We start from the raw sequence: 27,364 nt of genomic DNA, 5'->3' as shown, positions 1-27,364 counted from the left end.
GCACATAATTCTCTTGACAGAGAGATGCAATTTCAGGTAAAGCCAGCCTTTCAGCCTCCAAAAGCAATAACTAAAATAATGTTTGCATCATGATCCGTAATAAAAGACTCATTGCACATTCTGTTTGGAAGATAAAATGCTACATGATATTACTAATCAAACCAAAAATGCCTATTATATTTAAAATAACATCTTCTCTAAGTTGCTCCAGAAAAGAAGAATTTAAATAAAACATCATAGGTTCCCAATTATACTGTATTAACATATTTAAATTCAACTATGACATTAAAATGTCATAGCAGTGATTTCAAAAATGAATAATCTTCTGGAGAGTGCAAAATATATATGATTTTCTACAGTAGCTCAAAACATCAGCTGACTAAAAATGACTTACCTCTGATTCTTCATTGGAGAAACCCTCCTCCTTGATTAAAACAAGAGATTTTTTGTTAGTTCAATTGCCTTTACATATTTTTAGTTTTATTAATATATTTTGATGGTTTTCCTAAAAAAATGGTGAGACAGAAACAGAGAATGATGGATGAGCAAAATGAACACACATGGACAAATACATTAGCATTGCATTCAATTCAGTTCAATTCAGTTTTCTTTTTTTTTTTTTGTATAGCTTTCTTCACTGAATGCAGGCACAAACTATGACAAGTTCTCAGGTAAGAAGCAAATACAAAATTAATAAATGACTAGTTATATAATGAGTACGCATAAAGACACAATGCATAGTAGTGCATAGCAGCATTAGCAGAAAAGATCATTGACCGTAGAAATAATAGCTCCATTAACAACAGGACACACAAAATGTAATGACTTTGCAAATTGCATATGCAAACAGGAAAAGGTAAGCTGCTGCTGAGAACGCATGAAACAGGGATACCAATGGTAAGATGTGACAATAGATGCTGCATTATTAGGCATTTCTTCTGTATTTCTTTTAATAACTACATACAAAGGTTACAAAGCTGGCTTTCATCACTTGTACTTGAGTGCCTGGAAATTCAACGTTACCACTGTATTTCAGTATGTTTCATTCAAGGAATTCAGTTGACTCACACATCTTTTAGATATACTGTAGTTAATGGGGGGGTGGCTGATTGGTTTGTGAGAGTGAGATATCTGAAGGACAGTTTTCCATTACATAGTTTGTTAAGCGCCTTGTATCCATTGTTTCCAAAACAGGCATTGTAATCAAAATTACATAAAAATTTTGGAATGAAGTTAAATGGGTATATTAATAAAAAAAGAATGACAAATGCAGTCATTAAAGTATTATGCACTATATTAATTGTAAGATAAAAGATGCCATTTCTTTTACACTCAGTTTCCTTGAATGAATATTTTTCTGTCATGTCTAATAAATATTTTTCCCTTTCTATACATACAGTTCTTCATTTGCTTGATGCTTATGAATTTCAATCAGTACAACACCATGCACAAATTATACTTATTATATATCAGTCTTCCTTTACCTTTTCATTCAATATAGTAATTTATACAATCAATCACTTTTTATCATACTATGTTCAGACAGGAGCATTATAAATACATAATGCTGGTATTAATAAAATAATATTGGTAGTAATACATAAATGATAGTTAACCCCAAGTAAATACAGTATAAATGCCTAATAGGTCAAGGGTGCCAGATATGTTTGCTCTGGCACAAAGGAGAGAACAGAGGATTGTGTTAAGGAGCAAGAAGAGATGATATAAGGATTGGCCGAAGATTGTGGCCAAATGACGTTGCAGAGAGAATGGTGTGCCACAGGCAGCTCAGGAAAGGCCAAAAAACACGCATCTGGGGTCATTTTATAGGAGGTGGGTATGGGGGAGGGGGAATAATTGTTGGTGGCAAATAGCAAAGTATGAAAGAAGCAAGCAATAACACACTAAAAGTTATGTAAGTATAAATTGCATTACTTGGTGACAATGCTGTCATTTTTTTAAATGTTGCTGTAAATAGTTAGAACAGAAATTAAATAATTTGAACAACTGATCAGCACAGCTTTCATAATGAATGTATTTTTATAAACAATAATGAATTAATTAAGGCAAGCACTTTGAAGTGTAATTTCTTTGTAAAATAACATTGTGCACTTCATATATAGTTTCATACAGCTGCCTGGGTTTATGACTACTGACAGGTTAAATTCTTTTTGTTGTTTTTATTTTGTTTACTTTGTCAGAAAAATGTTCAATTAATTTTGAGAAAACAGAAAATAAGGGAGTCATCACTTTTAAATTTAATTCACTGCTCTTGTTTATAAATGAAGCTTGAAAGCATGTGGAAAGAACATTCAAATAAGTGCTTTGATCTTTCATGCAGTACGATTTTTCACAGTTAGTGGGGTAAACCTTGAAACAAAAAAAAAATGTGAGGGAAAGCTAATTAAATATAGTTACAATTTGGATAATGAACATTCTTCTGCTATTATTTAATTAAATTAATTAACTCAAAAGACTCATGCTATATTTTGATTTCTGCATATTGTGTATTGAAAAAAACATGTTTAATTTGTAAGTTATAATTTACCAGCATTGATTTCTGCCTTTTATTTCTCCTTGTGCTTTCCTTGCCCTGTTTAAGAATATCAAACATTGGTAAGAATAATAAAGACAAACAATAAGATTTTTATATCAGTTATAAGATATTTATAAGCTGTTTAGGTAGAGTTTAAAGGAAATTAACAATGCTTTAAATATATTTTTAAAATTACATATCAAAGATAACAAGTTAATGATAATATATTCGTTTTTTAAGTGCCACTTCTTAAGGTTTGACAGGAACATAAAGGGTTTCAGTTTAGAAACAAGGAAATCTAAAGAACAGGAGTGGGTGAAGGGTATAAGGTATGGGATGGGAGGTCCTAAGTAACTAATATAAGGAAAAGAATATTTCCAGTCCAGTTGAGCCACATATAAACTACATTAATTTGAGAAAGGATGTTTTACTTTAAGTGATTCAGGCCAAGCAAAAGTGGTCCCAGCATCTGGGCAGAGTGGGGTACCATTAGGAGGCAACAGCTCAAATCCTGTGATTTTTAGTAATCAGGCAGGAATAGAAAGAGCATACAGGAACAGAGGACTTTGGTGTTATCCCCTTCACACCTGATATATTTGGGTCCAGTTATGGAGATCTGAGGTGGGTACCTGTACTCTTTTAAAAACAGATATATTTCATTGCTACTCAGGGGCAGCAGGGAGGCTATACAAAAAAAGTACAAATGTATTTGTCAAGCATTTGAGAATGAGATACGGGATGCAATAAGCCAATGTTTCAAAATGGTCACTATCTACCACATGTAAATGAGGTTGCATTTTGGATAAATAGATAACAACAACTCACTCTCAAGTGGAAAGAGACTTGTGAGCTAGAAGGACAAGCAGAAAAGGTAAATTCTCATAAAGATATGACACTCTGAGGGTAGATGAGTGTTGTGTTGTGTTTTGTGTATTCCAGCACTTTACCCTTAGTAAATGCAAACTATATCTTCAGCTCATTAAAAATATTTGTGACAACATATGTATTTACATACACAGACTCTCACATTATATATGCTATGTTAAAATTTATGAAAAACTCAATATTATTACATTGTTTTATTCGTTTATAAAGTTATATGCAGGACAAATATAATTTTCCTAATTCAAAGTGCTTACCTTTGCCTTGTCTTTACCTTTTCTTCTGTGGCCAGGACTTTTCTTGGTAGAATCAAAAAGTTGGGATGAGCCCGTTGGTTTTTCATCTTCTAAGTGAATGTGGTGCTTCTGTCATGAAGTTTACAAAATAACATTAACTGTAATGTCTCATCATACTCTTTAGCAGAATTGTTATTATTATTAATTACTTTGAGTCTAAACAGGAAAGTTACAGTCAAAGAAAAGCTTACTTTATGGTTTTTAAAGCAAAAGATAACATTATGACTACATGATTGTAGTGTAAAATGCAAATTATAGTATGGAGTGCAATCTCTGTTCAATTGTTAAAAGATTGTTAAAAAGTGTGTTTGACTTGCAAGTTAGCACAGCCACAATTCTCATGAATGTTGCTGAGAAGAATGTTAAAAAAGAGTGGAAGATGATGAATGGCAAGAGACTGACTTGTAGTTCCCTAAAAGAAACTATTATTTGCTCCTGAGTATTCTAAAAATGCTACAGCTGTTTTTGTCTATTCATCTTACATTGTAAGGCTAAATGCTTGTGTAATCAGGCTCTCATAAGGATGTTCATGAGACTTTGTTGTAGGGATTCACCACATCTAGACTAGGACTAATGTAATGTTTTCACTGTCTTTAAAGTGAGGAATTACACATGAGCGAATAGAAACTCCCTGTGTTTAACTTACAAAGCAATCTGTTGAACCTTGTATTATTGGTATAAATGAAAGGAAAAAGCCAAAGATTGCAAGTACAGGTTGACAAATAGTATCCTTCTTTTTCCTACAAAAAATAACCACTGACATTCTGTGTTATGTAAGTGCATATTGATTCTTTATAAATTATTTTTACATATTATTTATTTAGTTATGTACAACTATTTCTAGCTTGCTGCTTTGTTTTTGTCTTGTAACCCTTCTTTTATATTGTGTAAAGTACTTTGAGCTACATTCCTTGTATGAAAATGAGCTATAGAAATAAAAATGTTGTTGATGGTGGTTCCTCTACCTCTTTCGAGGTCTTTAAGTATATTATTCAACAAGGTGAAAAAACTATATGCATTCAATAAATAATATGTGTAAATAAGTTCAAGTATAGTAGTTTACATTACATTGCGCAAATGTTTTTGGTATAGATGACTAAATAAAGAAATAAATACTCTAGTAAGAAGACTTGTATTTAATAGGAGCTGTTTCAGTCTTCTTTACCATTGTGGCAAGTGGCTGGGGGTGGTACCCAGCCGGGACGCCCAGGAGGACCGGAGGAGGGCTTACGCCTCCTCCAGACCATGAGGGAGCGACTGTCCTGGTGGCTTTAGGGACCATGGGAACCTAGCTTAGAAGCTCAACCCTATAGAAGCCTGTGGTCACCGCCAGGGGGCACCCCAATGCCTGTAGAGCCCAGGCCCTCAGCACTTCTGCCACACCCGGAAGTGCTGGGGAGAAGAAGACCAGGGACACCCGGAGTGCTTCCGGGTGCGCAGCCGGTACTTCCGCCACACCAGAAAGGGCCAGTGGAAACTAATCGGGAGGCACCTGAAGCATGTCTGGGTGAGCTTAAAAGGGGCTGCCTCCCTCCATTCAATGGCATGAGTCGGGTGAGGAGAAGAACACAGCTCGGGAGGAGAGGAGTGGAGGCAGACCTAAGAGGCAAAGGCATTACGAGAGGCCTGGACTTTGGTGGTGAAAGTGGGTTGTGTGCTTCACTTTATTGTAAATAATAGTTGTAAATAAACGTGTGTGGTGCTTAAAACAATGTCCCCCTGTCTGTGTCCGGGCTGTTCCCCACACCATATTCCTGAAGCATAAATGCATCTTTGCAAAATGTCCTTTTAAAATTCACTGAGTATATTTTTTTCTTCCAATGTCTTATTTAAGGCAATGAATGAATGTTGGCAAATGGGGTTTATGTTACCTTTTCCAAATCATCCTTTTCTACATTTATTTCAGATGAGAACTTCACCCCTTCATTGTCCCATTCTTCGTCAATCCCTTCATGATCACTCTCTTCATGTTCTGTCACAGTAACATTTTCCAACTCCACAGTTCCTGTGTAAGTTTCTAAAGTGCCTGTTGGTAAACTCTGCAATATAAGGTCTTTTTCTGATAATTTATCAATAGCAGGATCAACATTAGGGGATAAAGTCCACTCTGTGCCAGTATGCTGGATTCCCTGAAGGCAAAAAAGAAATGAAAATAAGTTTATACTATTTGAGGCTATAAAGATTTGAACTATTATTTTCCCTACCTGTACATATATTTTTTAATTTGAAAAATTCTTAGTCATCTTACATAAGCACAAATATCATTTTTGTTGACCTTCAATGAATGGCCTATCTAAATTTTAAAGGGTTACTTAAAATGGAATGAACTTATTTTATTTGCCTTCTTTATTTAACCAGCTTACAGCTCAGGGTTTTAAAAATATTCTGCACATCAAAATATTAATTTCTTACAGTTACAAAGGGTTGGGCAGTAGCAGGAATCATTTCCTGTATTTCAGCATCTAAGTCTTCTTCAATTACTTCAATTTCCGTCAGAGGTTCACTAGACACTTCATATTTCAAAGAACTCTGCACAGAAAGTAAACATCCAGTATTAATTTAGAATATTACTGCAGTGAGATAAATTAGATTAAAGCTGTAGTTTGGAAAAAGATGAAATCATGTTTTAATGTCCACAAAGTAAAGCAAGATGTGTTGTATCCTATATGGTGGTTCTGCAGAAAAATATCAGCTGTATAAAGTTTATATGCTAAGCATATATTATATATATATATATATATACCGTATATACAGTATATATATATATATACGTATATACAGTATATATATATATATATATATATACATACACAGTATATATGTATCTATGTGGGTGTTTGTATACATATACACTGTATAATAAATGTCAAAGTATAATCTGTTTCAACTGTAAATTTATAGGTAGATGACTGGGTGTCAGCAGCTGATTCTTTATTCAGAAGTAACTTACAAACCAAAAGCATATTAAGTACTGTAAATAATAACCCAGGTATTTAAGCATTATATTATTATTGTATTTGGACAACAGGGCATCAGTAGTTGATTTAAAGTGTAAAGAACATAAAAATCTAAGTTGAACTGTCTGTTCTAACATAACATATTTATTATATCTTTGCAATAAAGTATAACTTTTTAATTAAAAAATCAATACCTGAAGGGATGTACAAAAATGGAAACTCAAAGTTGAAATAAATACTACAAAACAGGCTTGACACCCTGACTGTCATGTGGGTGGTTGGTCCACTTCCCCATTATAGTAACATGTAAAGCTGCTACTTTTTACCTCTCAGCTCCTTCTAATCTCTTCAGAAGCATGCCAACATTTCCAACTGTTTACTTTAAACTTTCTATAATGCTAGGGATAAAAGACGTTTCTAATGTCATCTATAACCACATTCACTGGCATCAACAAAGCCATTTTTGTTCAGCTCCTTGGACATTTCTTTTGACCTGTTCATCAGCACACTAACAAACTATCTTTTCTGATCAGACTGATACAGACTTTTGGTAACACGTTACTTGTTGATTGTCTTCTCACCATCCTGTTCTTCCTCTCTCCCATTTTGACTTTTACTCATCCTCTTACACTCCCACTATGCTGCTTCAAGTTTACCAAATGGAAACAAATGTTGTTAACGGACATAGAGTACATGCTTTAAGAAAAAATACTTTAAAGATATCTTCATAAAGGTTGACATTTTATGAAGAAAAAAAAATTGTGGGTATTAAATAAATTGTTGATGTACAACTTAAGATACTTAAAGTATTTTAAGGCCTATATTTCAATTTGTATTTTCATGCCTATTTCGTGCTTGTTTTTCACTGTGGGTCACATATGGTGAGTTAGTGTTGAAAGTAACTTTATTTGCATTAAATTGTTTGCATTAAGTTATTTATTCATGTTATTTACATTGATGTAATTTTAAAGTCCTTGTGAAAAGTTCTTCACTAAAATGCATGTAAGTATGTAGAGTATTTGCCTGTTTTGATGTGAGGCAAAAACGTGTAGAGATGTATTAAAAAATAATTGTTGTTTAAAACAAAACAATGTATATGTGGATGACATGTGTTTAATGTTTCCGCTTTAAACAGTGTCATTTGCCCACCCTGTTTTCTTTGGGGATGAGTTAGCTACATTTTGTTATTTTCACTATCTCTGGTAGATGGTGTGTACTTGTAAATGTTAAAACTGTCCTGTTTGCAGCTTATTGTTATTTTACTATTTAACTTTTCTGGATTGTTTCAGGAATAAGGTTTTCAAACAACAGTGTATCTGATTAAGTGTTACATAGGTAAACTCAGCTATGGAATTATAGCTCTTAAAGTTTTAGAATAATGAATAAAACAGGACCATCATGACATTAAAATTCACTATGAAACAACATTTATTTCTTCTGTAAATATAATGCATTAATACAATAGTCACTTACAGTATAATCAGTAGTCTGCTTGTAAACCTGTTTTTTTCTCTCAGATTTAGCTTTTTTAGGGCTTGTGAGCTGTTGAAGAACTTCTTCCATCCCCTCCTGCAGAAGCTTGTTAACCAGGCCTCTGAGAAGAGATAACTGCAAAAAGAAAAGTAATTTAGCACAAACATCAAAATATTCACTGCTTGTTAAATTCAGTGTATCACTTACATGGCAGAAACAACCTACCTTAATACCATAGGCTTCAAACATTTTTTCTATATCCTGGATTTAAACAGAAGAACAAATAAATAAATACTATGAATGACATAAGTTTATATATTTGAATAAAATAAAAATAAAAATTAAATCTTACATGCAGAAAATACACTGCATTGTGTCAACCATTTCATACAAATACAGGTATTTAGCTGTTTTTAATGTGGTAATTTATACCTCCGCCAACTGTCACACCTGATTTTACTTTGCAGCTTTTTTTCTAGCATCGTACATTTCTTTACATACTGTATTACAATGGCATGTGCATTATGTGATCTGGTAAGTGATATTGTCTGAAGTGACCACACTACCTCATTACTTTATACAAGTATTTTTTATTACTTTTTTATTTCATATACAGTATATTCCCCTAGAGGAATATTTAGAGCTTTATATTAATGTTAAAAACAGGAATAATTAACTGAAATAATTAACTAAAATAGTAAGAGATTAGGACATACTGACAGTGGCCATTTGGCCTCCATTAGTATAGGCCCAATATGGATGAAGGTGGAATGGAGAGGTTTTCAAGGCATGAAAAGATTCACTGGCATAATGAACACCACTCTTATAAGTTATATCTGGCTGCATAAATCATGAACACACTTGTATAAGTGTGAATGGATTACAACATAAATTATGCTGGCGCTTAAGTTTATTTAAAATTACCTTCATTTCAATTGCTTTTCCAGGACCAGGATCACCCTGTAAATATTTTCAGAAACAAGTTTGAACTGATGCAGTTTCTTTTTTTAAATAACTATAAAATAAAAATGATTCCAGCAATAAAACAAATCCCCTACGCTTGTTAATAGTTGCAGTATCTATGGCTCTAGTCCTTAACAATACATGCATGGATGGCTGAATGGTCGGATAATACTCATTTACTGTATATTTATAGAGCCATTTAGTAGCCACTGTAACCCAGAATTACAGCCAACAAAGCAGACAATTGATGTGATTTATTCAGCGCAAACAGAATAAAGTTAATTTTGTAGGGAGGGCACAATGTACAAAAGGAAACCAAGATAAAATTAAACAGTGCAGGCTCATTTGATTATGCACAGAGGCTTTACCTCTGTTTGCAGGTTGAGGTCAAATTTTCCTGTATTTCCTATAATATATAACTCACCAGAACACTAAATTCCCACCTTACTCTATCCTTTTTTCTCTCCCCTCTGTGGCTATTTCCTTGCCTGTGAGTGTTCACCCACATCACATCCTGACATTTAGTTTCAAATCATAAAAGGCCAGGAAATGCTCATGAAACATCAGCAGGGTTTCAATTCTGGAATAAGGGTTGATCCTACACTATAAAACTCCAGCTTCACTATCACATATTATGACCTCCAGGGGCCTCATGTATAAACAGTGCGTACGCACAAAAATGTTGCGTAAGAATGTTTCCACGTTCAAATCGGGATGTATAAAACCTAAACTTGGTGTAAAGTCACGCACATTTCCACGGTAGCTCATGCCCTGTCGTATGAAGTTCTCTGCTTGGTTTTGCAGACTGGGGGCACCCAGCGTCAAAGCAGTGCTACTGTTCTTGTGTGGTTATCCTTTCTTTTTTAGATCTACATCCCTGACGCAGCTTTATAAATACACTGAAATTAACCACATATTGTTTATTAGTTTAATGCATTTGATTGTAATAAATCTGTAACAATAAAATGGTCCACAGAATGGTCAAACTATTCCAAATACCATAACTGCTTTAGCGTTGTTACTCTCACTGCACCTCGGATCCCACATTGGAACATCTTTTTCCATATTACTCTCACTGCACCACTTGGAGTATTTATATCACTGAGTGTGAATCACAGCTGTACAGCAGCTGATCGGAAAGAAAATTATCGGTATACAGCATCAAGCACACGTTGCCTCAGCCATGCTGACTATTGAACTGCTCTCATATGACAAACGCTTTAGAGCCTTTCCAGTACTGAACTTGCGGTTCAGAAACAGTTTCATCCCAAGAAGTCTAAACACACTCAATCAGTCCATCAAGTGCTCCTTGTAGAACTGTTTGTACTTATTAGTACAATCTCCTCACTGTAAACTTGCACTACAGTTATAATATTGCACAACCTGAGCCACTTTATAAAGCATATTTACATATGATGACGATATCAATTTTAACATGAAATGCAGCAAAATATGTTTATTTTATTATACAGATAAAACTTTAACTTTACTTTAAACTTTAACTACACGGTGCCGCAGCGCTAGTGAGCCGATGGCACTCCGTTCACAGATTGTTCCTGCCTCGTGCTGTATTCTTGCTGGTGCTGATGTGACACTGGAAGGATAGATAGATAGTAGAACATGTTTAATTATTCTAAGATATTTTGGTGTTCCATGAAAGTTTTGAAGAATTGGCGTTCTAAGCTTACAGATGGCTTAACGTCTATTACAGAGCTGATTATGCGTGGCGACTGGGTATTTGGAGAAAGAAAAGTAAAGACAGGAATTGGAGGTTAGTACGTTTGAAAGAGACAGTACTGCTGCAATACAGCATTTCATTGAAGGTAGCATGAGACATGAACAATCACTGCACCACCGTGTTCCCATGTTTAAAAACATGATTTAACTCCTAATATCATGAAAATGATATCACATATAGATCTCAGTATTTTAATTATTCAGAGAGCTGTAATATCACAAATGTAATGAATTCTGTGTCCAGTCAGAGGAAGAGAAAGCCCGGAAACACTTAGTGATTCACACACATAGAGCACATAGAAGATCAAATACAAAATAAAGCATTTAATGTGCTACTTTAGTTATGATGGGATTGAGAAACTAGTAAATTAAATGATTTTAAGATTAAGTTTATGATGTTCTACTTTAATGACAAAATAAACTACGTGATTAAAGTGGAAATTTAGAGATTAAAGTTGACATTTCATGCTTTTTCACCACTGTGTGCCTTTTTTTTTCTTTGTACCCTAATAAGCTTTCATATGATACTCGGACGGTGGGCTACAACTCGCCTTTTCATGACGTCTTTGATATCTGACAACTTCTTTTTATTTTTGGGCACTGTGCGACTTTGTGAACGTGAGCTTTTGAGTTTCTCCGACACACTATGTCAACTTCCAACTTCCTTTTTTGTTTATAGCACTGTTTAAACCAACAAATAGTACATTTTTCTTTGCCTCCACTTGGTATTCACTGAAATTCTTCTATTTGCCCTCTTGCTTTTGTCATTGCCTTTTCACAGAAGGCTGAGCTTAAGGGCTATTTATATTGATTTGCACATTCAAAGAGGCGTAATTCTGGGAGGAGTTGGGGCCAGACAGCAGGCGCGTGCTGCGTGCGTTACTTTTCACACTGATCAGGATTTATGTAGCGGAAGAGCGTGGAAGTTGGTGAACGCACAGATATATGCATATGGTTTTTTCTGTGCGTACACACATTCCCGCTTTTGTGCTTACGCCATGTTAAAGTGTGAGTTCTACGCACGGCATTATACATGAGGCCCCAGGACACTAGAGCGAAAATTTCACTTACCCTCTGCTAGGCTTGTCTGTGTCAGCAGTGAATCATTAGTTAATAGTTAATCTTTCCTACTTCCCTCTTGCCTGCTGGAGGAATCTTGGAGAAGTGTCATTTTTACATTAATGGTCAGTGGGACACTTCTTTATCCAATGTCATGTAAAATAAGTAATACGATTCCCTTGGTAATTTACCTTGTTTTTAACTTCTCAAGCTTCTATCTTATGCTTAATACTTACCTAGAAAAATACCACTTGTTCTGTTATGTGAAAGTTTCTTTGTACTGGGTTCAGCAAGCCTTTTTCCACCTCATGCAGTTTGCTCTACTGTCCCTGTCATGTTTTAAGTTTACCCTTTGGCGTACATGCAGCTTTCCAGTTTTATGATGGGGCTGGAGGGCTACAACTCTTAATTCTACTGCCATTTACTCCCTCAAAGGTAGTCAAAGTAATTTGGAATGGTAAGAAAGGAGATCATTATGAGGAATGATTAGTGCATAAGACATTACAGTGATCAGAATACATATGGGCTGAATAGAGTCTTGATTTTCATATACTGTACTAATGAAGAGGACTGCCTGATGGCACTAAATTTGAAAAAGTCTTATGTGTGCTCCATTTACATTTACATTTATTATTTGCCAGATGTTTATGCCCAAAGTGACCTACAGATTAGGTCATTGAGTAAAACATCAGTTAGGTGTCTGTTTTGAATCAAGGGTTACAAGGCTAGGTTACAAAAATTGACCAAAACAAGTGACAAGTGCTTTAGGTAAGCAGCCATTAAACAAATTCATACAGAGGAAAAGTTAACCTACAAACCTAATATCAAAACCATGCTCCTTCCACTTTTTAGAAAATAATCCAGCAGTGTGATACATGGTCATAGTGCAAAATTAACACATATGTAGCAAATTGTTTTAGTTTGTTTGCACTGTCCAGAAAAACCTGGTAGCCCTAAACTTTTTTGCTCAAGTCATGCCTTGCATTTAGTCTATATGTTTTATTTGTGTTATTGTGGCCTCAAAGGTCTTCAGTTTCAATGCTGTTTCAATTTAGGCAGTTCATAACTAATATATTATCCTGAGCTTCATTTAAATCTGTATTGCTATATTTTGTCAGATTATGATAATGTCCAAAGTGAATCATAATAATACATTTTATCTGCCAATTAAGATAGAACAGGAACCAGCATCCCATTATTGGATGTGAATGATATGTGATCTTGTTCATCATTAGAAAAGGCATTAGAACAAGAGAGACTTATGCTGTGAGTTGGGTAAATTAATTTTAACTTTAGAGAAGTCTGCACACATAAAGAAAAATTGCCCCACCAAATGTTTTATGCCAAAAATGTTACTGTCCTATAGTATTCTTTGAGTCCTTCCCTGCCTTACTGCTATGATAATTGACTATTATCTTCTAAGGCACCCTCTAAAATGACACCATCTGCTGGCTCTTTTAACCTAAATCAACATAAATAAGTACACTCATATGTGAGTTTCTGTCTTCCCCTGGTCTTATATGGACAACTCTGCTATTGTCTGTCAGCTGGATAGAGTATTTGTCCTTGTCAATCCCTTGCTAACTGGACACCCCCTAATAATGAAAAATTCTATATATGGATAATACATTTAACATTAAAAAATAAAAAAAAAATTCTCCTTTAACATCACATAAATAAATTACTGTAGTAAAATAGTGCTTTTTCAAAATATTCTGTTTAGGGGTGATGTATTGATTGCTGAAGAAGAGGAACAGAATAGGTACCTTCTTGCTGAAATGATCATAAAATGCACCTTATGTGTTCTTATGGTGTTAATGTATTTGTGTATTTCCTTTATTATTTAGAAATAATTTAAAAGTAAGTAATATGTGAAGGCAGTGGCCACCCCTCGGCCCTTATGTCCTTGAAAGTAAATTCTGAAGTGGTTCTGAAACTTCATCATACGATTATACAACAGATAAGCAAGTGTGTAGCATATGATACTTTATATTTCATGAAGCGAAGGAGAAAAAAATAGGACTTTTTACAAACATTATACTATGGACCATCATGAACTCTTACCTTTTCACCTTTTTCTCCCTTTTCTCCCTAAAACAACCAAAAATACAATTTTTGGACAGCTTTAGCAATTCTTTTAAGGTTTAGAATACACTTTACCATAAAAGTCAAAAGTAGAAAATGTACCTTCATCCCTGGGTTTCCTGGAGGACCCTTAATAAAGAGTAATTATATGTTATTATACACATCATATACAGTCTAATGTTATAAATTATAAATTGTCAGTATAAACTACAAACTCACTGGAATTCTAATTGTATTTAAGGCATGGGCTGGTGGACCTGGTGCATCCTAAAATATAATAAGATGTTATTGACTTGGAGAAAACAAACATTGAATTTGGAAATAATTCTTTGTTTAGATTTATGCAAGTAGCTTTCAAAAAATATCATTTGATGTCCACCACATGCTGTGTGGTTTACTCATTAATTACACCAATAAAGATAAAGATAAACAAATTCTAAGCCTAAAAAAGAAGAAATATTCAGCTATTTTACATAAACTGACATTGTACAATATGTACAGTAAAAGAAAGAAGTCTTGTAGTACCAGGGTTCAGACATCTAGTCACTAATAATAAATATGCATATAATTATATCACAAAAGTCAATAATTACTAAAGTTGAAATTCATTATTTGGAATTTTCACAATTATTGTTTTCATGTATTGAAGAAAAGCACAATAAAATCAGGTCAGAACCAATGTTCTATAAAAGAGAACAGAGGCAGTAAGACACTTGCCTGAGTTTCATTTCACATGACATAAGAGTTACTAATATAATTTATATTAAAGAGAAAATATAAACTAAGAATATTCAGGCACTTTGCTTACCTCTTCTGGTGTAGCTATGGTGGGGAAGTTTAGCAGCATAGGAGGTCCTGGTAAACCTGGTAGACCTTGCTCTCCTTTTGCTCCATCTTTCCCCTAAGAAAGAAAAATATGTTAAGGTTTAAAATGGCTGGATAAATTAATTATTATTATTCATATGCATCCTGCCTGATCAAGTAAAAACAATTTAGTGTACTTACATCTTTTCCTGGAGATCCCATTTCCCCCTTTTGTCCCTGCCAAAGCATTAAAAACAACAAATACATTTAAAAATTAATAGTCTTTAGTGATGTCCTGGATGCAACATATTAAGATTAACAATCTTCACAGCTTTGCCAAGGGAGCAATTCAATTAAATATGTAAGTCTGAAACACACAGCTGAGTGTTTTAGAGGTGCTTGCATTCCATGCTGCATTCACTGCTAACTCAAAAGGGAACAGTCAATCATTACCAATCAGTTATGTCATTTTCCAGAAAAGAAGTATAATAGCTTAAATTTAAATGATGTGTATTTTCAGTAAATGAAAAAGACAGAAAAGTCTGATTAGCAAGAATTAGACTACACTCTTCCAGAGATCTGTTTTCTAAATTTAGAATGTTATACAGTTTCCTGATGTTAAAATGATTGCTAGAAATATAAAACAGGGTGAAGAATAATCTAGGCAAAAAAACCCATTAAAATCTCTTTTGTGTAAATAAGGCAGAATAACTGATCTTTAGCACTTGTTTATTTCTGTAAAACAAACTTCTGATATTAAAAAGTGTTGTCCTTTGCCTGTCAGGCTTTTGAGGTCAGTTTGGGAAATAGACAGTGTAAAAAATAAGAAATATACCAAAAGTGAAGCATAGTGCTTGTTTCTGCTTCATTTTCTTTTTAAAGTTTTTGTTTAATTATTCATAATATGTATAATTATTTATTTGCTTTCAGAACAAATTCTGTTTTCTTTCATTCATATCTGCATAAATCAAATAATTTTTTTCTTTATAAAAATTTAATTAAATTGATTTCAAAAATTGCATTACAATAAATTATATGACAATTGCACAACATGTATAAAATACTACATCTTATTCATAACATATTATATACCCTCTCCCCTACCCATCCATAAAACAAAGAAAGATATTAGATTTAATTTGAAGTTATCTCAGTTAAAGTGTGTAAAGTAGTAATGCAATGCTTCAGCATCAAAAATGGAGTTTAAGTGACGGCAGGCTCCTCTAAAGGATGTACTATGTTGTTAAAATAAATCTTCAACATAGTGTAGACTTTTTCTTCAAAAGTTTTTTATTTGTTTGTCTTATGGGTAAAACCAAAACTATTATAAATGTTAATAATCAATGAATAGGATAATTAAATCCATTGTACCTAATCAAGTTTCTCTTGCACACTGCCTGCCCGTAAACAAATACAGTAGACAAACATCCTGTATGACTTCAATCACGGACTAGTTTACTGATTCAAGTTTAGCCTGAGAGAGGTCACTTCAACTTGTATATTTTGTATACAGCATTTTCTTGTTTTACATGTCAGGCTGCTACTCCTGTTGGCAAAATCATTCTTTAAGCAGTCAGTTCAAGCTTTTGAAATAGCTGAGAGTTCTACGCACATGTCTGTGTGCCCAGGTCTTATGGTTGAATGTGCCATCACTACAAACTTATAATATATAATATGTAATATTTATATATAACAAATATAAATGTTTTATTTTAATTTTTGAAAAACAGATTATATAAATAACACAATACAATAAATACAACATTTGTATAGAAAAAGGAAAACAACAATCATAGAATAAAGCACATTTTAAAAATCTAAGTAAGTGAAAGTAAATAAAAGTGCTGAGAATCTGTTCTGTGTCCAAACTGGTGACGTGGGTGCCTGGGGACTAAATTTGACTTCTTAGACTGCTGTCTCACTGTTACCAACTCACCTGTGGCTGAACTGGTGCTGCTAATTTTGGCTGTGCAGTGACTACAGTGGAGCCTGGAGAGATGGATGTTGAATTATAAATGATTGAATTGTCTAAACAATTTGAGACAATCTTTCCACTACTTACTACTGTCCGGCTTCTTCTCTTCTGTCTGTTCTTTTTTTCACGTTTTCCAGACTCTAAATACTCAGAATTATCAACAACACGATACTATTGTCAACTAATCTGAATAATTCGTTCATCAAATAAACTTCGATAGAGATTGAGAAAACTCCAAAAAACTTGTCATGTAATGAGTCAATTCTTTGGGTTAATGAGTATCTATTAAATGGGCCAAGGAATCTTTCTGCCTGGACTGTCCTGTCACTATGCCTCTGTATTAAGATACAGCTAGTAGCATGTAGATGTAGTCGATTCTTAATTTCACTATGATAGTTAGATAGTACTATGAAATGAAACAATTCATTCCTTTCTAGGACCACTGTGTTACATAGAACACAGGAATACATGAGAAAAAAAATACACATTTTAACATAAAGTGCTTGTATGCAACCATGTGCAAACATTGCAGGACAGTGCAAAGACAGATAGTGGTATAAACGAAGACAGTGCAGCCGACCAGTACACATTTATGATATCTACAGGTGCAAAAGATTAGCAGGTTGTGCCAAAATGCAACAAAACCTTAATAGAAGGAACAGATGTAAACATGAACTGGAAGTAGGAAGAAAGTAACAGTATGATAATAAATAAAACTAGCCAACAAGCGATTATTTATTGATGAGTGAACACTTCCTGAAAGACACAGTTGTCCAAATGGGGAGGGTTTGAGGATACAACTGTCAGTGAATGAAAAGATGGAACTCTGGAGAGAGCAACATACAATTGTCCGTGAGTGAAAACAGGTTTTGCAGATACAGGCATATTTTTTTAAAGTTTGTCCTTGTGCAGTCATTGCAAACGCCAATCTAACAGGAAATTGTCTGCATGTAAAAATAAAAGGAAAATTAGAATCTGATGGGGTCAGGGAAATCCGGGGAATAAGGACAGTTTGAGGTAGCAGATTTGACAGTCTTACACTCCAGTACATTGCAGTGTATGCTGGTAACAGAAAGTCTAGTGCCATTACAGAGACCTTTGCTGGCATGAGGTTCCTAAAGAAGCATGATGACTGAACCAATTTTAATTTTGAGTTTATGCGGAGGCATGCCAGTGGGAGGAAGACTATTAAGAAATTCTTCGGGGAATGCAAGTTGATCTGCAGATTCGTCTGTGACGATGGAGTCAATGCTGGTGAAAGTTACTTCGTCATTTGGGATAAGTTTCAGCACTTGTTCATTAAGGTGCAGTGAGTCTTCGTTGGTGATGCTTAATATAGCTCACGTACGGAGTTGCTCCAGAGTGACAGTTGAGAAGTCGATGTCATCATATAATTGCCTCGAGAGCGATGTTGAAGCCTGCGGAGGGTTAGAGTTGGCGGGCGGGGCTTTGTCGTGCGTTCCCCATGACGTGTGAGGAGGGTTAGAGTGGGCGTTTGTGCTCTTTCGCAGGTAACACATGGGCAGGGCTCTGTTAGAGTTGGCGGGCGGGGCTCTCTGTCTTGCGTGTAGTGAAAGGTCAATGTGGCTCAGAGGTGCATGTGGACTTTTGCACAGACGAAACCGAGTGAGGCTGTTTGGTGAGTTGTTGCGTGTGGGCACATGAGCAGGCAGTGCACATGCCTTGAGAGCAACGCTGGACGTGGGAGGACGGTTACAGTTGGTGTGCGTGGCTCTGTCAGCGATCCCATGACGCGCAGGAGGGTTAGAATTGGCAGCCAGGGCTCTGTCGAGCCCTTTCCCATGGTCTTAGAGTTGGCAGGCGGGCACTGTGAGTTGGCGGGTGTGGCTCCCTGTCTTGCTTGCGCCACTGTCTTGCGTGCCTTAGTGAATTATATATATAGATAATAAATATAAAGACATGATCTAATTGAGTGAGAAAGTGTGTATGTGCAATTCCCAAACTGGACAGTGATGCAGCTGCACAGGATGCTCTCAATAGTCTTTCTGTAGAAGGTAGTGAGCATGGATGATGGGAGCTGGGCTTTCCTTAGCCTTCGCAGGAAGTAAATTCTCTTGAGGGTCTCTACACTTGAGCTGTCGTGTACAGCAGACAGTGGTTACTTCTAGATCTTCTGAAGTCAACAATCATTTTGTATATGTTCACAGACAGGTTGTTTTGTGCCATCCTGATAACCTCTGTACCTCCCCTCTGTATGTTGACTCATCATTCTTGATAACGAGGACCAACACAGTTGTGTTGTCAGCAAACTTGATGATGTGGTTTGGGGTGTGCATTGCTGCACAGCTGCGAGTCAGTAAAGTGAACAGCAGTGAACAAAGAACACAGCCCTGTGGACACCAGTGCTCAGTGTGGTGGTGCTGGAGATGTTGTTTCCAGTCCTGACTGACTGAGCTTCAGTCAGGAAGTCTAGGATCAATTTACAGAGGGAGGTGTTCTGGCCCATCAGGCTTAGCTTTCCAATCAGGTGCTCAGGAATACATGTGTTGAACTAAAGTCTATGAACATCATTTGCACATATGTGTCCTTCTAGTCCAGATGAGAGAGGGCCAAATGGTGGTGATGGCTATGTCAAGTGAGGGGAGCAGCAGGGTTTTGGTGTACTTCATTAGAAGCCTCTCGAAACACTTCATGAATTATGTTAGTAAATGCAACAGGATGATAGTCGTTGAGGCAGGACACTGAGAACTTGTTCACAACAGAAATGTTGGTTGTAGTCATGAAGCATTTTGGAACAGTGGCATTGCTCAGGTAAATGTTGAAGAGAACAGTGAAAACATCCGCCAACTTATCTGCACATTCTCTGAGCATGCTACCGGGATAATATCTGGTCAAACAGCCTTCCATGGGTCTTCTTGATATCAGCTACTTTTTCATTTGGAGGATAGGTGGTCTTCCTTACCATGATATTGTTCTGTGCCTCAAACCATGCATAGAAGTTGTTCAATGCATTTGGAAGGGAGGCATCACCATCACAGGCCAGTGCTGTTATCCTGTAGTTAGTGATAGCCTGGATGTCCTGCCACATGCCCCTTGCATCACTAAGTGACTGTTGATTCTCTGGGTGTGGACGCGCTTAGCTACTGTGATGGCCAGGATAATTTGGCCCTCATTGAACTACATGATTGTGATAAAAAATTAAGATTTTCTATCAAAAACATAACTTGTATAGCTAAAAAAATAAAACACAGGTAAAATTCTAATACAACGAACTGCCAGTGACCTAAAAAATATTTTGTTGTAATGAAAATTTTGTTGTAATGAGATTCTGTATTTGTTACTATAGTGCTTTCTTTAACTTGCACCGAGGCGGTTGCAATCATTTCAATAGCTTATTTCATGTTAATATTAATCTCAGCATTTCCTTTTGATAATACACTATTAGAGTGCAAATGATGCCCAAATCAATGGCTGAAGCACTGCTGTGCAATTGGGTGAGAGGAATTCAACGCTAACATTATCTAAAAGTGGAAGCATGTTGTGGGCAGCACAGTTATCAATTTTTCTTCAAATTGTGAGTTTTCTGAACTCGTTTGGATGTTTTTCAAATATTGACGAGCAATAAGCAAAAGGTATCACTGAAAACCGCAGGAGACAAAAAGCAAATAAAAAAACAGTATGATGAAAGTTCAAAAAAGAAAAAATTACAATGTTTCTGTTTGGGGATTGTTGTACACAACTAAGCTTGCGGCCACAGAACTAACTGCTCTGTGGATGATTCATTCAGGCATTTCAAGGTCTTTTGAGCAGTTTGTTGTAATGAAAGTATCTGCTGAATGTACTTCGTAGTAACAAGATTTCTATACTCGCATATGGGGAAACTGTCGGGACCATAAAAAATACTTTGTTGTAATGAAAATTTCATTGTAAAGATATTTGTTGTAACGAATTTTACCTGTATATATTACATTTTACACAACATATTGTTTGGTAAAAATAATTGCATAGAAAAAGCATGAAGCTGCTATATATAGTGTCTTCTAAGAAGATATTCTCCATAAATGGCTTTTGTATACTTTCTTTCTGGCTCTACAGACAGGTTTTGCATTCATACCCTACACAGAACCCATTACTGTCTACAATATTAGGACTGTTAAATCATGTCAATAAATATGTCTATTTTTAGACAGACTACCACAATCACATTCTCTTCCTATTTTAAAATCAACATTTTTTTTTAACTGTAATGTTTTAGAGTGTCAGCCATTACAGAGCATTCACTCACTCATAATGTAGCAGTATAGAGTTCCTGATATGTGTTCATTTAAAATGACAGGTGGAAGACTGGAGGACCTAAAGTAAAATCTACATTACTGGAGTGAACATAAAACTCCACACAAGTAGTGACTGCACACCTAAGTCCCATGAAGCAGCTACATTAACCAATCTACCATCCACCTGCCCCCAAAAAAAAGAGCATTAATTACATTACCTGCTTTATTTAATTAGTAACAACATTAAAAACAATAAAACTTAATTGTGGTTAATACATTGAATAAAGAAACTACTAATAGTTATGTAACAAAAAACATTAAGATGTCCCATTGTAGGTTTAGTAAACATTGGCGGGTAACAGGAGAATCTGGAGTGAATGTTAAGTCCATCACAGTGTACTCTTCGAATTCACATTCATTCATACCAGGGCAACTGGATATACTAACTGTAAAAAAAACTGCAGTGCACAAAGAAAAGAGACAAGTACAAGGAGCAAATACAGAAACTCCTCATGGATAATGACTGGGCTGAGGTTTAACCTCAGCTTATTGGAGCTGGAGGAGAGTGGTATTAACTAATGTGCCAGTTTCTCAGTCTACAAATTTTATAAAAATAATAAGTTCAGTTCAAGGGTATGTTTGGTGAATTATGTGTAGTGATAGATATGAAATCATTGTTTTATTAAATTTAAAATTGATATAAAAATGATACCTTCTCTCCTTCTTTCCTGGAAAACCATTTTCTCCCTGCAAGTAAAAGTTAAAATATGATGCAAAATGTACCTAAGGGGATCATAATCAGTTCAGTAAAGCCATGGATCATAAATGCCATAAATATTAAATTGAACATAACATAATAAATAAATAAAATATAAATAAATAAAATGTAAATAAAAAACCTGGATTACAATTAAATCACAACAAAAATAAGTGTACATTAAAATTCTTACATCTTTTCCTGTAGCTCCACGTTTCCCATCTATTCCTGGCTTCCCCTGTAAAATAGTAAAACAAATGTAAAAAAGAAAGCATTAAAAACTTGTATATTTCAACAGTTAAGAAATTTATAAAAAGGATAAACATACTGGATTGCCGGGAAGCCCAGGAACACCGGAAACTCCTACTGGTCCAGGTTCTCCTTTCTGTTTTAAAAATATACTTGTTTGAATTACATTGGACAAAACATAATTGGATACTACACAAATATAGAAGATTTTAAACATGTTGTATATTGGACTAAATGTATTACAAATACAGAATTTTCCTTGTGTTTATTCTTTTGGAAATGTTTCAGATTACATTCTTGTTTTATAGTATTTGGACTGTTTTTCCAATAGATATCTCTACACCACTCCTGCTTTGGGAGCTTGTTTTGTTTTCGATGTGCCCTGTCTCTAAGTATGTCAGAGGACTGGGACTTCTGGATGTGTTGTATAGCCTCACGGGGAGGCAAAATGGGGGCAGGGGCAATAAAGAGAGAAAGCTATGTCTAATCTATCCTTTTAACCCTTACAATTATAAGTGCCAACACAACAATAGGCTTCATAGCAATAACTCCTGGCAAATTAGAAATTAAGGTTATAGCTATCATATGTAGTAATGTACTACCTTAATTTAAGACTACAAAATGTCAACAAAAGTTCAAAAGCAATGTTTCTATGACCAAACATTGAATTTTGTGAGCTGGAATGTCAAAGGTCTCAATCATGAATTAAAGAGAAAGAAAGCATTATTTTACCTAATGGGTCTAGACACCAGGATAGTATTTTTACAAGAGATCTACTTATTAAGCAAGAATCTGTTTTGGTTTCAAAGAGATCGGACTGGACAAATATTCCACTTCAGCTATACAAAAAAAACTAGAGGTCTGGAATTTTAATCGAGAACAATTTAATTTGTAGTATCAGATGTAGTATCTGATTCTGAACAGTGATATGTGATCATTATGGGTAATGCCTACCCTGCCAAATGTTATAAAAAAAATCAATTAAGGTAGCTCCCTTTTTATTAGCAACATTTATTGAAGCCAGAGACAACAAAATTCTACCTGTTAAGATACTCTCCAAAGTTTTAGCTAGAAGAAGTGAGAAAGTGCTTCCTTTGGTAATATCACAAGATCAAATCGGATTTATTAAAGGCAAACATTTAGCTTTCTATCGTCGAAGCTTATTTAATGTAGTATATTCACCCGCAAAGTCAAACACCCTGGGGATGTTTTATCTTTGGATGCAGAAAAGGTATTTGATATGGTTGAATGGGACTAACTATTCACTACATTGCAGAAATGTGGGTTTGGGCCAAACACACTGCATGTGGATGGATCAAACTACTGCATCCCAGTCCAGAAGCTTTAGTTTGTATTACCAACATAGTTTCAGACTACTTCAAACTAGAATGTGGTACTAGAAAAGGATGCCCCCTCACCAATGCTACTTGCAATCACCATTGAGCCATTGGCAGTTCACTTTCAAATGCTTCTGAGATAAAGGGATTATCAGAGAAGGACTTGAACAGAAAATATCACTGTTTGCAGATGATATGGTACTATATATATTAGATACAAAAATACTGTGTCTGCAGTCCTAACAGCACTAGCAGAATTTTAAAGTTAGCTGGACTCAAAATTAATTTGAATAAATGTGTGTTTTCCAGTGAACTCTCTAGCACACAACATTAGATTGGACACCTTCCCTTTTATCATCAAATCATTTTAAATAACTAGAAGTAAACACTACAAGTAAACATAAAGCTGTTTTTCAACAAAATTCTGCTGTCTGCATGGAAAACTTAAACAAAACATGCATCGATGCTCTACCCTCCATCTCACTTTAGCAGGAAAATTAACACTGTTAAGATGAATATCCTTCCTTAGCTTCTTTTTCAATTTCACAACATCCCCATATACATTAACAAAACGTTTATTAAGAAATTGGATTCAATCATAAGCTCTTTTATTTGGAATTCAAAATAGCCACACATCCAAAGGGCAACCCTACAATGACCTAAAGCAGAAGGTGGCATGGCTCTAACTTTCAGTTTTATTACTAGGCAGCAAATATACAAGCTATAAAGACCTGGTCATTGACACATGAACACACACAGACTTGGTCCGCAATAGAAACAAAATCCTGCAGTACTTCTTTATATTTCTTGCTTTGTGCCCAAGTATATACAAGTTATTGTCAGTATACTAACAACCCAATTGTCCTTCATTGACTCAGAATATGGAACCAATGTAGGAAGTACTTCAAGATATAGAAGCTTTTATCTGTGCACCTTTGCATGAAACCACCTTTTACACCTCTCAGACTTACACAGTTTTAATGTTTGGAAAACGTACAGGATTAAATCACTAAGAGATTTGTATACAGATAATGTCTTTACATCCTATGAACAATTATGCTCCAAACTTAGCTTCCCATCAATATAATTTTTCACTATTTCCAAATTAGAAATTTGCTAAACAAAATCTGCTCAATTTTCCTCAATTCCCATCTACTAGAATAAATATTGATCTGTTTTGACAGCATTTCTATAATATATAAAAACTTTTTAAAGTCCCTTCCTTTCAAAGATCCCGGAATACAGTGGAAAAGGATCTCTTACTCCACATTTCAGAAAAGGAGTGGAAGGCAGCCATGCACAGAATTCATTCTTTATCGAGCACATCTATCTCATTTAAAATTGCCCAAAATGTTTCCACGGTAAGATCCAACATGCTAAAATTGCAATCAAGCTCTAGCCTCACTAGGTCACATGTTTTGGGCATGTATTAAATTAACATCATTCTGGATCAAAATCTATAAATGCCTATCAGACAGCTTTGATGTCACAATCACTCCTAATCTATTAACAGCTGTGTTTGGTGTACTTCCAAATGGGCTTAATACCACGTAGACTTATCTTGCTCAACTTTAGGAATCCAAATGCTCCTCTGTTAAGTCAGTGGGTAACTGATATTATATACTGTTTGAACTTAGGAAAATCAAATTCTCACTAAACAGATCTATTCAAAACTTTTTAAAAACCTGGCATGATCTAATAAATAATATTTTACAATAAACATTTATATTGGGAAAAGGATTCTCTTCCACTTTTCTGGTGAGGGTTGAATTGAATTTAGTTTTGTTAATTTGACTTGTTTGCATGGAATGTTACTAGCTTTTAATAAATTCAATAAAAAAAAGAACAATGAAAAAAAAAGAATTTTCCAATATTTAAGACGGTGGTAAAGATACCCATGAAATAAATAATTTATTCTTGGTGTCTCTATATGTATGATGATGTTTCCTGAATAGGGTAGTATGACCTCACGTTGTTTGTGTCATGGGGTTCCAGTATTCTCCAGTGGTCTAAAAAATTTGTCTATGGTAAATTATCACTAGTACATGTACAAGCAGTGCATTTCACACTTGCATTGATGTACCAAGAACACACATAACATGCAGATTGATAATTCTAATAGATGTTCAAAATACACAGCTAATAATTGATTGCTTAAAAAATATTAATTAACTGGTTCATTTCTCTTTTTGGATATATTGGAAATATTTTTAAATACAAAAGAATGTTAGAAAATCGAAGTTGAGTTACAACATTTAAGATATAATTGGTTACATTTCTTTTGTTTTCAAATGAAACACAGGCAGGTGAAGTGACTTGATCATGGTCATACAGTGTCAATAGCAGGAGTTTTAGTCTAAAGCCTTAACCACTAAACAAACTACCTAATTAAAACATTTATTGAAGATTAGAAAAATGTTTTTCATTTTAATCATGTAAACATATAACATTTTTAACCATTCAACACTGATCGATGCATGTAATTCAGTATTTTAAATTGTTTAAAGTCAGCCTGTAAAATGCACTGTAGTATTTTTTATGTGCAGTATCTGGAGCTTGGCAATGTACATAGACAGTCAGTCAGTTATTGTCCAACCCACTATATCCTAACACAGGGTCACGGGGGTCTGCTGAAGCCAATTCCAGCTAACACAGGGCACAAGGCAGGAACAAATCCCGGGCAGGGTGCCAGCCCACCGCAGGGCACACACATACACCAAGCACACACTAGGGACAATTTAGGAATGCCGATGCACCTAACCTGCATGTCATTGGACCATGGGAGGAAACCGGAGCACCCAGAGGAAACCCATGCAGACACAGGGAGAACATGCAAACTCCACACAGGAGGACCGGAAGAGAACTCAGGGTACATAGACATGTACAGCATATCTTTGTTTCCACTTTTAAATATTTCATTCAGATGGTATTTTCAAATTAATTTAAAAGTCTTAAATAAAATACAGTGCACTGGGTTGCTCTAGTATTCTGTATTTGTAAAGAGTAACACTTACAGCTCCTGGTTCTCCTTTCCTTCCTGGTTCACCCTATATTATAAAAACATATTTAAAAAAGGCTTGACTAAAATTATGCATTTGTTTGCAAAACACAACATGGTTAATACATAAGAACTTCTAGAAGCCATTTAAAAATAAAAGGTCATAAGACCAAATAAAATCGAGAATTAATACATCACATTAAAGGACAATTTACAATGACATGTCATGTGAGCTTGAGAAAACCTTAATGGTAAGCCTGCACCAAGCAGAGTGTGTAACAAAATATATCTCGGAGGCCTTAATCCCTCATACACATTTTTTGCTAACGAAATCATGAAGGAGACAACTGTAACTCCACTTTTAAACTCTTAATATTAAGGATTACAAGTTTTAATTGGACAGTGGACAGATGTTTATCAATTCAATTAATAGCTTCAGGATTGAATTTTAAGAGACAAAAACCATTGCTGCGCATTTATGATTTCAGGAAATTTTCATTTGAAAGTCCACTGGTTGAATCAAACAAAATATATTTTTGGCAAGACTTACAAAACATCAGTGGATTGAGTCTCTTGAAGTGGAAGCACATTGGAAAAAAATATTATGGGAAGATGAACTTGGAAGAATGATTACAGGAAAAGAAAAACTGAGTTAGTCCACTAACATATGCATAAAGAGCAAAGAACATACTGTAAATGCCCATTTCATATTATTGAACAGCCTAGTACATATACCATTTTGGCATGGCTTCAGCCTATCATGGTTGCTACAGTTAGGTCCATAAATATTTGGACAGAAACAACTTTTTTCTAATTTTGGTTCTGTACATTACCACAATGAATTTTAAATGAAACAACTCAGATACAGTTGAAGTCCAGACTTTCAGCTTTAATTCAGTGGGTTGAACAAAACAATTGCATACAAATGTGAGGCAACTAAAGCATTTTTTTGAATACAATCCCTTCATTTCAGGGGCTCAAAAGTAATTGGACAATTGACTCAAAGGCTATTTCATGAGCA

At 35.0% G+C, this 27,364-nt stretch overlaps 1 protein-coding gene across 1 annotated transcript; it reads right to left on the bottom strand.

The window, feature by feature from the left end:
- Window positions 1–394: 394 nt before the first annotated feature.
- On the bottom strand, window positions 395–26,522 carry LOC120519276 (the record flags this gene model as incomplete). Its single annotated transcript, XM_039742415.1, has 17 exons — window positions 26,360–26,522; window positions 22,088–22,144; window positions 21,953–21,997; window positions 21,715–21,749; window positions 14,994–15,029; window positions 14,797–14,889; window positions 14,208–14,255; window positions 14,091–14,117; window positions 13,968–13,994; window positions 9,069–9,104; window positions 8,370–8,405; window positions 8,145–8,279; window positions 6,127–6,243; window positions 5,586–5,843; window positions 3,676–3,783; window positions 2,549–2,593; window positions 395–424 (listed from the first exon to the last, which is right to left on the bottom strand). Coding segments are annotated over exons 5-17 (981 nt in total), but the record flags the coding sequence as incomplete, so codon positions are not given.
- Between the last annotated feature and the right edge of the window lie 842 nt (window positions 26,523–27,364).

This window comes from Polypterus senegalus, unplaced genomic scaffold (assembly GCF_016835505.1).
Source record: "Polypterus senegalus isolate Bchr_013 unplaced genomic scaffold, ASM1683550v1 scaffold_1659, whole genome shotgun sequence".
NCBI classification, from domain to species: domain Eukaryota; kingdom Metazoa; phylum Chordata; class Cladistia; order Polypteriformes; family Polypteridae; genus Polypterus; species Polypterus senegalus.
Note: the sequence above shows the minus strand (reverse complement) of the source record. Positions and strands in the feature narration are given on the sequence as shown.